The sequence below is a fragment of the Malaya genurostris genome, chromosome 3 (assembly GCF_030247185.1).
Source record: "Malaya genurostris strain Urasoe2022 chromosome 3, Malgen_1.1, whole genome shotgun sequence".
Classification (NCBI taxonomy): domain Eukaryota; kingdom Metazoa; phylum Arthropoda; class Insecta; order Diptera; family Culicidae; genus Malaya; species Malaya genurostris.
This window is the reverse complement of record NC_080572.1, coordinates 42,519,348-42,534,481: the sequence shown is the minus strand read 5'-3', so window position 1 is coordinate 42,534,481 and position 15,134 is coordinate 42,519,348. Positions and strand designations below refer to the sequence as shown.

General features: G+C 35.8%; 2 protein-coding genes across 6 annotated transcripts in view; both read right to left on the bottom strand.

Moving 5' to 3' along the window:
* Nucleotides 1-4,605: 4,605 nt before the first annotated feature.
* LOC131437223 (leucine-rich repeats and immunoglobulin-like domains protein sma-10) lies at nt 4,606-6,506 on the bottom strand. Its single transcript, XM_058606408.1, has 2 exons — nt 6,358-6,506; nt 4,606-6,294 (listed from the first exon to the last, which is right to left on the bottom strand). Exons 1-2 carry the CDS (start codon nt 6,372-6,374, stop codon nt 5,541-5,543), a joined length of 771 nt encoding a protein of 256 aa, XP_058462391.1. The 5' UTR covers nt 6,375-6,506; the 3' UTR covers nt 4,606-5,540.
* A 3,889-nt stretch (nt 6,507-10,395) lies between these two features.
* LOC131439382 (uncharacterized) overlaps nt 10,396-15,134 on the bottom strand; it is a 43,867-nt gene continuing 39,128 nt past the window's right edge. For 4 of the 5 annotated variants that reach the window (XM_058610313.1, XM_058610316.1, XM_058610315.1 and 1 more), the window contains exon 5: nt 12,867-14,604. In XM_058610313.1, the coding sequence (XP_058466296.1) occupies nt 14,233-14,604 (372 nt within the window). In that variant the 3' untranslated portion in view covers nt 12,867-14,232. Of the gene's footprint in view, nt 11,233-12,866; nt 14,605-15,134 lie in introns of those variants that run through there. The other variant, XM_058610317.1, reaches the window with a different exon arrangement.

Sequence of the window (15,134 nt, the reverse complement as noted above, 5' to 3'; positions counted from 1 at the left end):
AATGACTGGATACTTCGAATTAAAAAAACTAAATGATTTTTAACGCTTTTTAGGTAAAAAGTAGAATCTTCTGATTTAACATCTATCCAATTGACCGTCTTAGAGTTAACCCTCCGTCTGACTGATGGGTTCAACCAGACCTTTTTCGTTTTTGCCTTTCTCATATATGTAGAAAGGTTATGCAATCACTGTGAAAACCGACTTTTGAACCGAGGCCCTTATGTGTGTATGTACTAGAGATGGGCAATTCATTCGCGAACGGTTCAAAAGAACTAGTTCTTTTGAAAGAATGAATGAGCAGTAGTTCTTTTTTCGAGATCGGTAGTTCCTTAGTTCAAAGTCGTGGGATCTTTTTTTTGCTCGCCTAACCTTTTTTCGAGAACGGTAGTTCTGTAATAAGAAAGCTGCATCACGAAAGCTCAGTTCTAATTCGTGGGACCTTGTTTTTGCTCGCCTAACCTAACAACACTAAGTTCTCATTTAGTCTTTGAACATACAAACCAACTATGAAAAGAACGAACTAACGGCTCTAGAGAACTAGTTCTTTCAATAGAACTTTGCATCACTGAACGGTTCTTTGAAATGAACTGTTTTGCCCATCTCTAGTATGTACGTATGTGTGTATGTAACGTTTTTTTGCACTAACTTTTCTCGGAGATAACTGAACCGACGAACCACAAACTTAGATTTAAATGAAAGGTCTTGTGGTCCGATACAAAATTCCTCAATATTATTATTGGATCCGACTTCCGGTTCCGGAGTGATGGGGTAAAATGTGCAAAAAAAATTGAAATATGTACACTAACTTTTCTCATAGATGGCGCGACCGATTTTCACAAACTTAGGTTCATGTGGTCCCATACGTAATTCCTGAATTTCATCCGGATCCGACTTCCGCATCCGGAAATATAGGGTAAAGTGTGTTAAAAATTTTATACCATCACTGAAAAGGGCGAAAAACCGTAAAAAGTTTTCTAAATCGACCTCTCTTCTCCAATTGATAGTTTTTATCAGTAGACGGTCAGACAAACCGATTTCAGTTATTCTTTTAAGAATCGAAGAAAATTATTTTGAAGAATACCACAGTATTATATATGATAGTATGATTGATATGATAAAGGCATCATTACACCACAGGATTAAAACAGGTTTCACCATCATTTTTACATATTTATAATTTATTTATCGACTTGAGGTTTCAGGTAGCTTCCTAAAATTTTATTGGCTATCGATCTATGCAATTTGCAATATAGACAGTGTCCTCGAAAAAGACGAAAAACGGCTGGTTTGAAACATTATCCTCGGTCTGACTAATGGTATCTGACTGGACCCTATACATTTTGTGTAGAAAGACATATGATATAATATATGTTCATGATTCTTTTAAATGTTGTTGTTGTATTTCTCCATTGTAACCTCCATTCAAGTTCACATCGTACATATACAAGTGTTCGTACGTCTTTATTCTTGCTTTTGCGTTCTTTATATTCTATTATTAGTATTCTTTGCCAATTCACTGCTGAACATAGTGTGTAAACGAACACTTGACCTGAGGAAATGGTACGGAAACACACATAGATTCAACTTAGAAATCCAACAACAACAATTACGACACATGGGCAAACGGTACAAGAATTCAAAATATCAACATAACTTCGGGATAATCTAACCGGCAGTCTAAACAATAACATCAGTTTGGTGAGAATAGCAATAACCTGGAGCTTGAACCCTTAATGAATGATGAAATCCAGTGAAGCAGAAAAAATTCACCGAAAAACTCGTTTTTATTGCTTCAAATTGTTCATTTAAAGTTTGCTAAAAACATTCAAAGGTTCAATACATATGTTTTTTTTTGCATAAATACTACAACGACAAACTCACAAAAATGTTCACATCATATTTCATGAAAAATCTCTATTTGTAAATTTAATATAGGTTTCTATGAGATAAAATTAAAAAAAAAACGCTCAAAAACATGATTGGTATTATTATTCCCATTTTTTATGACATAATAAGTAAGAAATGTAAGAAAAGAAATATACCTGGTTTGTATAGAAATGAACCTGAATACACTTCTAATTTACACCAAAATGCGTACAAATACACGTAAATGAATAGGGGTCTGGCCAGACCCATCAGTCAGACCGAAGGTATGAAAATATCTGTCAGACGAAGGGTTAACTTAACTAAAACCTGTTTTGAATCATTTAGTGGTGCAATGCTCCCTTTCTAACATTACTCATATTTTCAAATATTACTGTAAGTTTCTTCAAAATACTGTGCTTGTTATTATAATTATGCTAGTTTACTTACCCCGGCACAAACTTTGTTCTCGTTGTTGTTCTAAAATTCCCAATTAAAACCAGAAAGCGTGCTTGCTGCCCCGGTTGTCGGATCAATGCATAGGGCGAGGAAGGATTCTTAGTGTCAGTAGGATCAGTACTACGATCCTACTGACACCAAGAAACCGCGCAATGATTCTGTACGCTATGAATCTTCTGCGAAAGGCCAAATTCCAAAAAAGGAATGTAATGCTAAGATTTTGGTTTGCTTTTGTTTGGACATTTCATACGTTTTCGTGTCGTCACTTCAAATAACGTTTCGGAAAATTCAACACCTATCACCCTGTGTGATAGAATCCAACTGAGACCTATTAAACCATAACACCGTTTATTTTGACATAAGTATGTAAAACCGGTTTAGACATTGCTGGCAAACGTAGAGAGTTCCATTTTGAAGATTTTGACCAGTGCTTCTGAAAAACCCAATCCGGTGACCGGTTTAGACCATGCAGTGAAAAGATATTGTACGTTTTTGTATCGCCAATTTATCACTCGACTGCTCCACAATCGGAAGTCGGATATAGGTCAAATTTAGGATCGGCCACCTCGGTGTAAACAAAGTGAGTTCCGATTTGGAGGTTTTGACTACTCTGTCTAGTACTTCCAGCACCGAAACTCGAAGACAGGTAGAGCTAGAGGAATTCAGCTTATGAGAAACCCATTCTCTTTTCATTTTATATTTTCCGCTCAAGCACTGGGTAGAAGAGTATATTTATAAACGCGTGTAGTCTTCTCTACTGTGCCAGTCGCAGGGTTGCCACATATACAGATTAATCTGTATTTTACAGATAAATTTATGACCAAGATTCTTTGACCAAGATTCTTCTTAAATTTGTGACCAAGATTCTGTATATACAGATTACAAATTTTTGGCAAGAAATACAGATATTTGAGAGTGTGGATTAAAAATTGAATAATGATCGAGTTAAAACATATTCAATCATGGTACTGTTGTTTCTCGAAGTAAAACTATTATCCTGATTTTGTTTTAATTCTTAAAAGAGGGTAAAACTTACATAAATAAGAACACCAAGAACAGTAAACACAGATGTCCTATCTGCTAATAAGGATTTTTCTATGCTCACTTCATCATTTCGAAAGGCTCAAACTCAAAAATAACTTCCACCCATTTTCAAGCTGCAACATCATAAAATTCAAACCAAGGAAGACTTTTCATTCCGTTCTGCTTCGATTTCTTACCACATTCCACATACAGATTTTCAATACAGATTTTTGATCTCCTGATACAAATGTACAAATTTTTCTTCTGAAAAATGCAGATTTAAATGTGGCAACCCTGGCCAGTCGTTGCCTGACTGTCGTCAGCGACAGACCCCATGAAGACTGTTTGATAGTCTGCCCTTTCACTACCAGAAGCAGATTGTTATGGAAAATCAAACTGCAATTGTTTTGAACGATTTAGTAATTTTTAGTTGGTGTGACGTAAAGTCGCCATAGCTAAGTTTTGTTTTGCAATGACTGAGTCGAAACATATATTGAAGAAGCCAAATAAATAAGAAACTCACAAAAAAAATACGCCTAGAGAACGGATTGGAACCTGCATTTTATGCAATCTGTGCATACGCGTTTACCATTTTCATCACCCTGAGCTGTGGAAGACACAGCAACAACAACAGTATCAAAATGGTAAGCGTACATCGAACCATGATCTAAATCCTAGCCGCCTCCCGACCGGTACTTTATATTCAAACATCTTCTCTGTTCATTAGATAATATCACACTAGTTTTCTTGCTATATATCTATTTTCCGCTCAAGCACTGGGTAGGAGAGTGTATTTATGATTGTGAGACGGGTAGGATTTAGATCATTGTTTGATGTGCGATGCCTATCAGCAACAATACATTTGAACGTGATCATAGGTTACTATCTTAAATAATTACACGGATAAAAAAGAATTATTTTGTCGATTACGTCACTTGTACGATTATATCTTCAAAATTTGCCAAAATTTTATGTCAACCATATGATCTACGAAATCGATCCACTGATATTCAAACCTGTTTAATTAACCAACAGTCTGTGAATATTGAGCGGTAAATAAACAATTTTTTTTATCGGTTATGTCACTCATACAATAATATCTCCGGAACCAGAAGGTACAGCCATTTGATCTTCAATCTTAACCTTATAGCATTTAAAAGGTGATTGGGTGCAGTACAAGTTGAAAAAGAAAGATGTAGAATGGGGACTATACATAATTGATATGACGCGTTGAGGAAACTGGTAATAAAATGACAAATATTTTTAGAAAATTATGTGAGTTAGTATATATTGATCATAATATAACTTGTGTATAATTATCAGGAATCATCAGGAATTATCAGGATAACACGGTTTGGATGATATGAGGTAAATCACTTATTCTCACATTTGAATGATATTGGGAGCTACCACGGTTTACAGTGCGTTTGATTCATATGATCTTTCGTTGTTGTACGAAACTGTTGACGAGAACACTCGTCAGCATCCAATTTTGACGAAATGCTTGTTTAATTTACAATCTGATTTAGGTCTAGTTGAAGCTAAACAATAAAAAACTCGCATGGTACGTACATACTTCTGAACTCGATTTCTACGACCTGATGGTTAAAATAAAAGTTTGATTTAGATTTAGTTGAAACCGAAAACCTTGTAGGGAATTTGTTTAATTGATTATATTTATTCTGTTTCTTACCTTCGTTTCAACCTTGATTGTAATTTCATCGGGAGTTTAATTTCTATCGTCAAAAATACAATTTGAAAAAAATATTGATTTTTGTCAAAGTAAACAAATGAACATTGCAAGTTGCACTTATTTATTATGTGCCTTGTTGAAATTATGAGCAGCACTGTCCCGCCAAATAAGGACTCTAGTACACTCAGGATCACAATTTAAATACTTTTTACTTTTTGTCTACTCTAGAACTTGGACCACATATCCAGAACTAAAATGATTTTCAAATTCATCAGTATGTTTAAGATCATATCTAGTTCATATTTGGTTGCGTAAATTAAATTAATAACGAAAAAGAATCTGTTTAATCTGAACAAACAGGTTGCCGAATGTGATTACCAATATAGAACATATTTGTCTCTTGAAACTTTTTTTTTCAGGTAATCCTTAGGTCAATAATTTCGTTCCGAGTATTTTCACATTCCAACTATTTACTACATGATCAATGATTGCAATATGTCTTCTAGAAGGTTACTCTCAGCAGCATTGGGAAAGCCCGCCGAACTTCGAAATAGTCCAGCCGGCGGATCGGGTTTCCTGTTAGGTTTAACATTCGCAACGCTGGGAACGTCCAGTGTTTTAATTCGATTTCGATTATTTGGTTGTCTGCCATATCCAGCCGTTCCAAGTAGTATAACGTGAGCAGGACACTGCCTGGCCTAGCTTCGAGTAGCCTGTTGTGCGCGAAATCGATTGTTCGGATGTATGGCATGAACGAGAATAGTTCAAAGTTCAACAGATGCACCAGATTTTCACTCATATCGAGCTCCTCCAGTTGATTCAGATATTTAAAACTGGCCACACTGCTCACCAAGTTGTTTTTCATGTTCAACTTTCGTAAACTGTAACTTCTATCGGCATCGATATAGACACGTGTAATCCAATTGTTAGCTACGTCCAATTCCAACACCGTGTTCGGCATATCTAGCCCCTGCATTCTAACTTCGTTCATTTTCAGGTACCGTACCCGACTCATCCGGCGGAACAAACCAGCCGAAAATACGCTAACAACACTGTCCGTGTTGGCAAAGTCGTAATGCTGACCGATGCGGATTTTCTCGTACTGATCATCTGGGAAACGCAGCCCTCGCACATCCGTTCGTGAGGTTATGTAAATCTTCTGTAGCGTACACCAACCATCCTCGATAACCTGACAAATGTAACGTTCGTTTCTGGCCTTAGCCAGCACGGCCAGGCTCAGCAGGAACAACGCAAAACTATAGAACAAAACATCACGATTAGACTCGAAGTTATTAGCTATCTTTTTGGATATGACTTACATCTTCAGTGCTACCATTATGCTGCGATGTCTAGACGGTTCTGATCCCCGTTAGCCGAGTGATCGAATGAGATCGGTTTAACGAGCCGCGAAACAGAAGTGACTGATACGCATCAATTTGAAATATTTTGTTATGTAAACCGTCTCCAGCACGCAACACGAGCAATACGAGATCATCTGTGATCAATTATGATCCAGCACGGTGGGGGGTCTTGTTGCAATGGATAGCAGGTCTAAGTGAATCCGACCTCGGGACCGATCTGGAGATCCCCTGGCGCCATTAGAAGCAATGCCACAAATTGCACACAATTGCACATAGATCTTTATTAGGCCTCCCATTTAAGATCTAATGCAATAATTGACGAATCATTTACAGCTGGGAATGTAAATGACATACCCTTCGCTGTATCGACAAACAGGCAACAAGTGCGGGCATGATCACGTTACTTTATAGAACTAAAATGATTCCGACGCAGTCACGTTGCTCACCCGCGCCAAGCAACTCGATAATTAAGTCAGGATGGTTAGGAGTATGATGCATAACAATAGTTGAAGGTTCGTGCGTGAGTACCGTTAGGAAGTCTACATTAATTAGTGTTTTCACACCTGGTAGAACGATAAATCGATGTGATCGGCATACTGTGTGTAACGCTTCGACGAAGTGTCTTTTGTGGTGTCTTTTGAATGGTTTGTTTTTCGTACCTGAGTTCCACATAACTCTAAAAAAAAAGTTTTTACGAGTGTTTTCGTCAAAATAGATCCTAACTAGTTTTTGTTCTGTGATTCAATTGACGCTGGTAGCAGTTGATTTGGTCATATTCAGCAATTTGGCTTCGGATTATCGCGATGTGTGACGAACATTTTGACGCGTTACTTATTTTGTTTCAATGCCAACTGAAGAGCAAATGTTAACATCAAACAGTAGGCACATATTTCGAGGTAGTGTTCGCATTTGGCGAACCGTTGCTGAAAACTGAATCTATTATGAACAATTTGTTGCATTATATTGTTTGTTACACAATCCTAAATTATTACCGCCTAACAGAATTAATACAAGCATCATGTTGAATAATTTGTGCTCTTTCAGGAATATTTTTTCTAGGTTAACCCGACTTTAGAAGCACTATGAAACGATCGAAAATTGGAAATTTTCAGTAAACTTCATTTTAAATATACTGTATCTTGGAAGTAGTTTTTAACTAAATTTTGTTTTGCACTTTTTTAGGGGAAGCTTTGCGTACTTTAAAAATATCGGATCCGAAAACATTGCAAAAACTATTTCAATATTTCTCAAAAATCCTCCTGTACTTCTTATTCGACTTTTACAGTCTAAGATTTCTTTATCTTGACCTACAGTGCATTTGTTAGTTACATATTATTTTTATTTAGTCCGTTTCGTCTTTGACTTATCAGTTCCTAGCAGTTCATGTTTAACTGCCATTCCACTAAAGAGTTTAACAGAAACTGCTAAGCAGACGTGAATATATCTCTACTGATTTTCAGTTGTTATTTTTGAAATAAAAATAATACCGGAATTTTTTAAAGTGTTAATTGTATAAAACCATGAGAATTGTCTAAAATATTTCATCAAACGCCAAATCAATCGGATTAATTTTTTGCCTGAGTCAACGGTTCCGGAGAATTAGTTTTTTCAATAGAACTGTTTAATTCTGAATGATTCATTGAAGCAAACTGTTTTGTTGCTAAGTAAAATTTAAAAAAATCGTTATTTCCGATTTTCTAAAAATTGTTTGTTCCGCTGCACCATCTTCCGTAACCCCTCTGCGTAGAAACTGTTGCACTAAGGTTTGTGGCATCCAAGTTTTTCCGAAACAATTGTGTAGACAGTAGTGCTTCCACGATAAGGGAAATCATCAACTTGGAGATTAATCGCCAACCGATAACGTGATAGTAATTTTCGGTCCACCAGAGAAACAATTTCATCGGCCATACTGACCACTTCGTTATTCGTAATGAAAATTAGTCCGTCCATTTTTGAAATCACGAAACCATCATCTAACGTATCCTTCACTCATCTCAATAAGTCCATAAACTAGACATAACTCTCGATGAGTTCCAGCCGCTGAAGATTATTTTTACACACGAAAATCGTACAGCAGGCGGAGACAATGATTATCGCGGATATTATTTACTGTACATATAGATAGGCAAATGACTAATGAATCAAAACCACAGCTAATAGAGTTGCACGAGTATTGAACGTACAAATATGCACAAGATCAAACTTGCTATTTGAAATATAAGTAAACAACACATACTTTTCGGATATACCTGAAATCTTCGACAAAGAGCCTAAATTAGTTGGTGCAAATAAAATATTTTTCCAATAAAATCCCAAGACGCCAGAATGACTCACTTTTAAATTAAATAGCTATCATAACAAATGGCTGTTATCGGTTATGAGGCTCTCGAGAAATAACACCAAAAAGAGCCCAAAATGTGTTCTCAGGACTGAGTGAATCAATTCCAATGAAGTTAAAATTAGCCTAAAAGAATGCTACGTTTTTTTTAACTGGTCGGAATCTTTGAGAATTGAATTGTGTTCCGGAATCATAAGAGAAATCCGTTATATGTGCAACAAAACGTGTTTAAATGTCTGTTAAATGACCTCTCAAGTTTTTTTTATTTAAATCAATGACGACAATTTCTTGTTGAAGTGCTTAACCTTCTCGTATATACTACCTTGATTAAAAAGTTCGCGGTGCTCTCAGTCACCCGATTAGATTTTGTTTCGGTTGCCGCATCTGTCATTGATATTCTATCAAATTTTCAGCTTGATTTCTGGACATTTGTAAAAGTTACACTTTATTGAGTACAATTTTCAAAATGGAATTGAATTTCCAAAAACGAGTTTGCATAAAACTTTGCGTTAAAAACGGTTTCAATAGTGCGACGACATTGCAAATGTAAAAAGAGTGTTTTGGCAACGAAACTTATCTCGTTTATCAGTGGCAGAAACGTTTCTGAAGTGACCGTGAGTCTGTGAAGGCAATGCTCACAGTTTTCATTGATTACAAGGGTGTTGTGTATCATGAATTCTTCCCACAAGGCAATACCGTCAATAAAGAGTATTATTTGGGCGTTATGAGATGTTTGCGTGAAGCAATTCGCCGAATAATTGTGGGCAAATAACACGTGGATCTTGAACCACGATGACGCACCGTCACACAATGCGTTATCCGTGAACATTTGGCTAATCACGAAACGAATACCATTCAGCAAACACCGAATCCAGCTGATTTTATGCCCTGCGACTTTTTCCTATTCATTAGAAACAATTTGATATTCTCGGAAACTGGATAGTGCTAAACGCCTCGAAGTGCTCATCGTTTCAGATAGTTTTTGAGAATTTTGCAAATGAGAATTTTCATCCGTGAGGGTTCGGTGTTGTGACACAGTGAGACTATCATGGATAGTTGACGGAGCTGAAGTCCATTAAACTATAAACGAAAATTCACGGACAATATAGCTCTAAAGCTGTGCCATCAACCGACGTTTCTCAAGTAAGGTGACACCACCAAGGAAGAAGTAGAAGAAGAAAAAGATAATGACATTTTTTTAAAACTTGAGTGGAATTATAGGTCGTCGAATCAGATTGGTTTTTACAGTGCCATTAATACACCTATGCTATCATCGAAAACCAATTCGTCAGACAGTTTTTGATTAATATTTTTCCATCAAGAATTCATTCAACCCATTTCATATTTGAAAGGATAAATGGAACAATCGGATGACTGCAACTTATTTCGGCAAATCCGTTTCAGCATTTATGAAAGCAAAAAGCTTAACATTTTTGCATTCAATAATCCGTGTTTCGATTTTTAACTCCACATCTTGAAGGGATTTCTACTAATTTTTTGATATTTGTAAAATAAGTGTTCGGAGACTGACTGGAAGATCCGGATCGGAGGAACAGAGTGCTTTTGGATTACAGTTCAGCCCTTTTTTAAAATACTTTGGTTGGATTTGATCACAATATTACACAAAAGATGTAAAAACATTAAACTTTTTTGAATAACATTTGTTTTATTATCACTATTATAACGTTTTGTTATTTTTTATCCGATTTAAGTTCTTAATTATTATTTTAACCTTAGATTCGAACAGGAAAATGATGTCATTTCGAAATGATTGATTTTTCACTCATTTAACAGATATGTTCTCCGCCAATTTTCAAATAAATAAAATTGTAGGTTACGCCCTCTGTGTATTTTATCTAGTAGAAGAAATCTCGAAAGATGTGAATCACAAGCAGTATCATGTTTGGTTTATCATAAGTTCCTAACCATTAAATTATTGCATATTGACTTAGTTTCGTTTGTTACATGATGATTAAAGAAACATGTCTTGTTTGTGAACGACCTGGAAAAATTATCCTAGGTATATTTCTATAACTATCACTCCTTAGTAAAAATAATATGACTGTTTTTGTTTTAGGATAATTGCTCATCGAACTAACTTAAGTGACCACCCAGTTCCATATTCGCTTTACATGTGTATATAAGGCTGATATAAGACTTTGTTGCCATACATTCGCTCGATAGGTACATACAAACCGAACATCAAACTTTGTTATTACTTGAGAACAATCGTAATTGTTTTTGGATATGCTTTCAGCATAGGGGTTCAGGAAAGAGATCGAACAGTATTATATAATTTCCAAATTTTAATTGCACATCGAAGCAGATCAACTTTTTAAACTGGCATTCCTCTGCTATTCGACAGATCTTTTCTCCAATTCATTCGAAGGCACACTGAATTGATCGCAATTTCATTGCCGCTGTTTTTCATTTACTAGTTCCAAAATTAGTAATTTGCGTCCATAATGTAGTCGTTGTTGGTGGAATAGTTAAAGCTGCGAAAAATGAACGTATTTATCTACTGTTTTATAGTAATTGAACAATAGTGTCTTTAGGTTGTGAATGGAATGTGTTTATTTGATGACTATGCCTAAGGCAGAACATATTCTCTCTTTAGTTTGATTTTTTCACTGTGTGACGTGCTACGCTCTAATACCATTAAAATGTTAACTAATCTAACTTATTCAGTTGAGTTAAACTCTATTGAGAAAGATAAAAATGCTTTCAATATATAGCACAACTGTTACTGTTACTTCTAAAAACTATTTAGTACTACTCTCACTCTCTTTCGTAAAACTTTTCGCAAGCTGACCAGCTAGAAAGTTTTAATAATTTTACTCGCGTCCCTACTCTCTTTAACCATCCGATTGAAGTAAAAGTGACGGATTGAAACGGTATTGTCATTGGTTGGAATTTTTTCCACTTTTCAATTGCTAAGCATGTAGTTACTCGCTACTATTAAGGATGATAAAATTACATTACGGGCAATGATTTATTTTCACGAACTGATTGAATGGCTACAGCGTTCCAATGCCGAGATTACATCAAATGGGAACACTGGAAACATTTGCAACTTTAAACGTTTGATGGCGTATTGATTTTTTGTTACAGAACTACTTTGGTCAAAAGCTACTTATGATTTGAGACGAACGTGACTAGCGGTCATGAAATATAATTTGAAAGCCTCCGCCTTCTTTTCCAATATCGATAATTAAAAATGAAAGCTTCATTAATTCATGTTTTATGTCGTTTTCGTTTTTAAATTGCACTACACAGGTGTAGCGAAAGCTGCACTGAAACCGTTCGTTTTTACCAATTGCACTACACCAGTGCTACACTTTTTCTGCACCGATACCACTGGTGTAGCACTCATCAAAAGTTTGGTGTAGCTCTGTGCAATGGAATCGTTTATTGTAGTCAATGGTTACTGTTTATGTTTTCATCATTTTCGTTCGTTTATCCATGCCATGGTGTAGCACTCCACCGGTGTAGTGCAGTTTAAAAACGAAAACGACATTAGTTGTCCTATACTAATCTCTACATATTGCTAACCAAAATTTTATTTAAGATGCTGTGCATGGAAGAAAATGTAGAAATGTTCAAGATTTGAAGCGTGCTCTTGTTTCTGTTAGTGTTTAAAATATAATAATCTCCCTGCGCACACAAATTTTATGTTTCAAAATATTGTTCTGGATCAAAGTGATTTGAAGTGTGTATGCTAGTTTATGTGTGATTCGTATATGATATTCTAATTCGTTCAAGTTCCAGTCTACATTATTTTCCTTCCAGTTGCAAGTATTAGTAAGTATTTTGAAAACAAACGAACTTCAAGGGGTTACACCTCAGCAGAATCAATTGTTTTTTTCTCTGTTTCATAAAACATAGCTACTAGGTTGAAGTCCGCAAGTTTTGTTCATAAAGTTATTGCCATTTTTAATCAATTTTTTTTCTTTTTGCTTCAAAAGAACATCTTTAATAAAATCATTTTATTGAACATATCTTCGATCATCTCATGTTGTTTGTCAATAGAATAGAAGTGATCTTGTATTGTTTATTGCTCTAGGTGAAATATTGAGAGCTTCGAAGAATGCATTGATGGGGGATTATTGTACAACCGCCATTTTGTTAGTAGCTGGCTTGTTCGACAATGATGTAACCTCTTTAGCAAGTTTTTTCTTGGGGAAGTGTACCTAAGACTGACCAGAATCCTTCATAAAATTTCTAAATGTTTAATAGGGTACGGGGTGCCTTCTTATCTAAACTTTAGTATTCATATCATATATTAAATCAATTGGGCAGAGTGAGACTTTATATCTCTTTTCAATGTACACGGAACCAGAAACTACCTAAATCTGAGCATTTTCCACCCAATTTAGGGGTTCCGTTAATAAACCTAATTTTGAATGAAGTGGTTTTAAATAGATAAACCCCTTTTTCCAATTCATACACAATTGGGAAAATTTTCGTTTCCTGAGATAAGCATATTTGAGCGTCAAAATATATTTGTCATATATTTCATATATCATTCTTGAAAAATCCAGCCATTTCATGAATTACGAACTGTGTCATATGTAGATTTTCGTCATCTATTAATTTTATGTAATAATATGTCAAGTCTAAAACTCACACTCAAAGTCACAGCCAATTTAGCTGAATTTGACGAAAATTTAGTTTTGTCTGTTGATGGGAGCGATATCAAGTATTCATTAAAAGTTTACGACACGCCTTGATTTTGCGTTATTTGTCTGTTTTTATGCCGATGCGTAGAATAAAATTAAAAGATCTTAATACACTAAAAGGTAATTGAAAGTACTTAATTATTCAATATTTTTGGATCAGTGTCAGTGGTCTTGTCAGTGTAGAGTCTTTACAGAATATCAATTTTTACTTAAGTAGTGATGACACTGAGCTACAGCCAAAAAATGATTTTTTTGTTCACTGCCGATATGTGAGGTCTATTAGGCTATAAAGGCCTTTACACAAAGCAATATTATTGTTAGTGATAGGTATTGTCAATACCGTTCCGACATTATTTAATTACCATTACTTTTATTCGTGTATTACGCGGGAATCCAGAACAATACAGTTTCTATAAAGAATTAAAACAATGTTTCCAAGAACGATCAAAAGTATTGCGAATACTTCTTTTTTTGACAACCATATTGTCTCTTGTAAGGGCCATTTACTTTTCCATTTCCTATATTTAGAACAATGTTCCTTTATTATCAGAGTGTTAAAATTGAACACACTGCACTCCGAACACGCTAAAGCAAAAATATACAAAATAAATTACTTCAGCGAATAAAATTTGGTTTGAGTGATGCGTGATGCACATTGTCTATGAGAGGCAAAAAGTCTCAGTCGTGCTCAAACTTAATGCCTGTCCCAGGTACACTTCCCCAAGGGGGAGGAATATTAGGTTCATACTATAATGCGCGGGATTCCACTTGTGTGCTCGTGTGCTGATCATGATTTTGGGAGACGTTCAGGGTCCACTAGTCAATTTTACTGGTTTTGATGATGATATTGCTTTCTTGCAGTAGCGATACCGACTTGGCCGGTGACGATGAACGGGACGAAGGACGCGAGGAAGAGCGAGAAATATAGTGATGCGGTACGGAACCGGATTCAGTGACAAGCGGTGAGGTGGTGCCGACGGATTGTTCCGAAAGTGAGTCACCATTTTTGACGAATGGCGGGTTGGTGATGAGGCGTGGTGGCAACGGACTGAACAAGAAGGTGACTAGCTTGCAGAGTATAGTACACAGGACAGCCTCGTGGATGACAGCCATCGTGCGGTAGTTGGGCCCATCGAAGGGATCCTTGAGTGCAGCGCAGAGCATGTGGTTGAGGTTAACTTGTGTTGGCTGGAGGAAAGAGAGAAAAACTTAAATGGAATAAGTCTTGAACAGTTTATTTGTTTATTTCCGTTCATTTGTAAAAATATTAACAACGCAATAATATGGTGGAAACAAACGAAATTTTTGGTACTTTTAATCTGATACTTTGCTTTTTCTGAGATTTTTGTCGTTTTGTCGGTACTCATGCAGACGAGATTCGACCAGGATGCTGAGCTATTTGTTATAACAAATTTGAAATAAATATTAATGTTTCCAAACTTATTTTGAATTTTATAAAGTCAACATTTTTTGCGGTTGAACTGTTATAAAATAGAGAGAGAACAAAAAATCTAATGATGAAGCGATGATCCAAGCATTTACACAGTGAAATAAACACTTATCGTTCTTGAATTTGTTTGCTGTAAAAAAAAGTGCACAAGATATTTGTCCCGTGCATGTTCAGAGGCTCTGGAGGTATTCTCATCGCCAAATATTAAAACCGTTCGTTTTTAAGAACCGCTCAGAACTTGATAGTTCTTCCAAATGAGCTAGTTCTG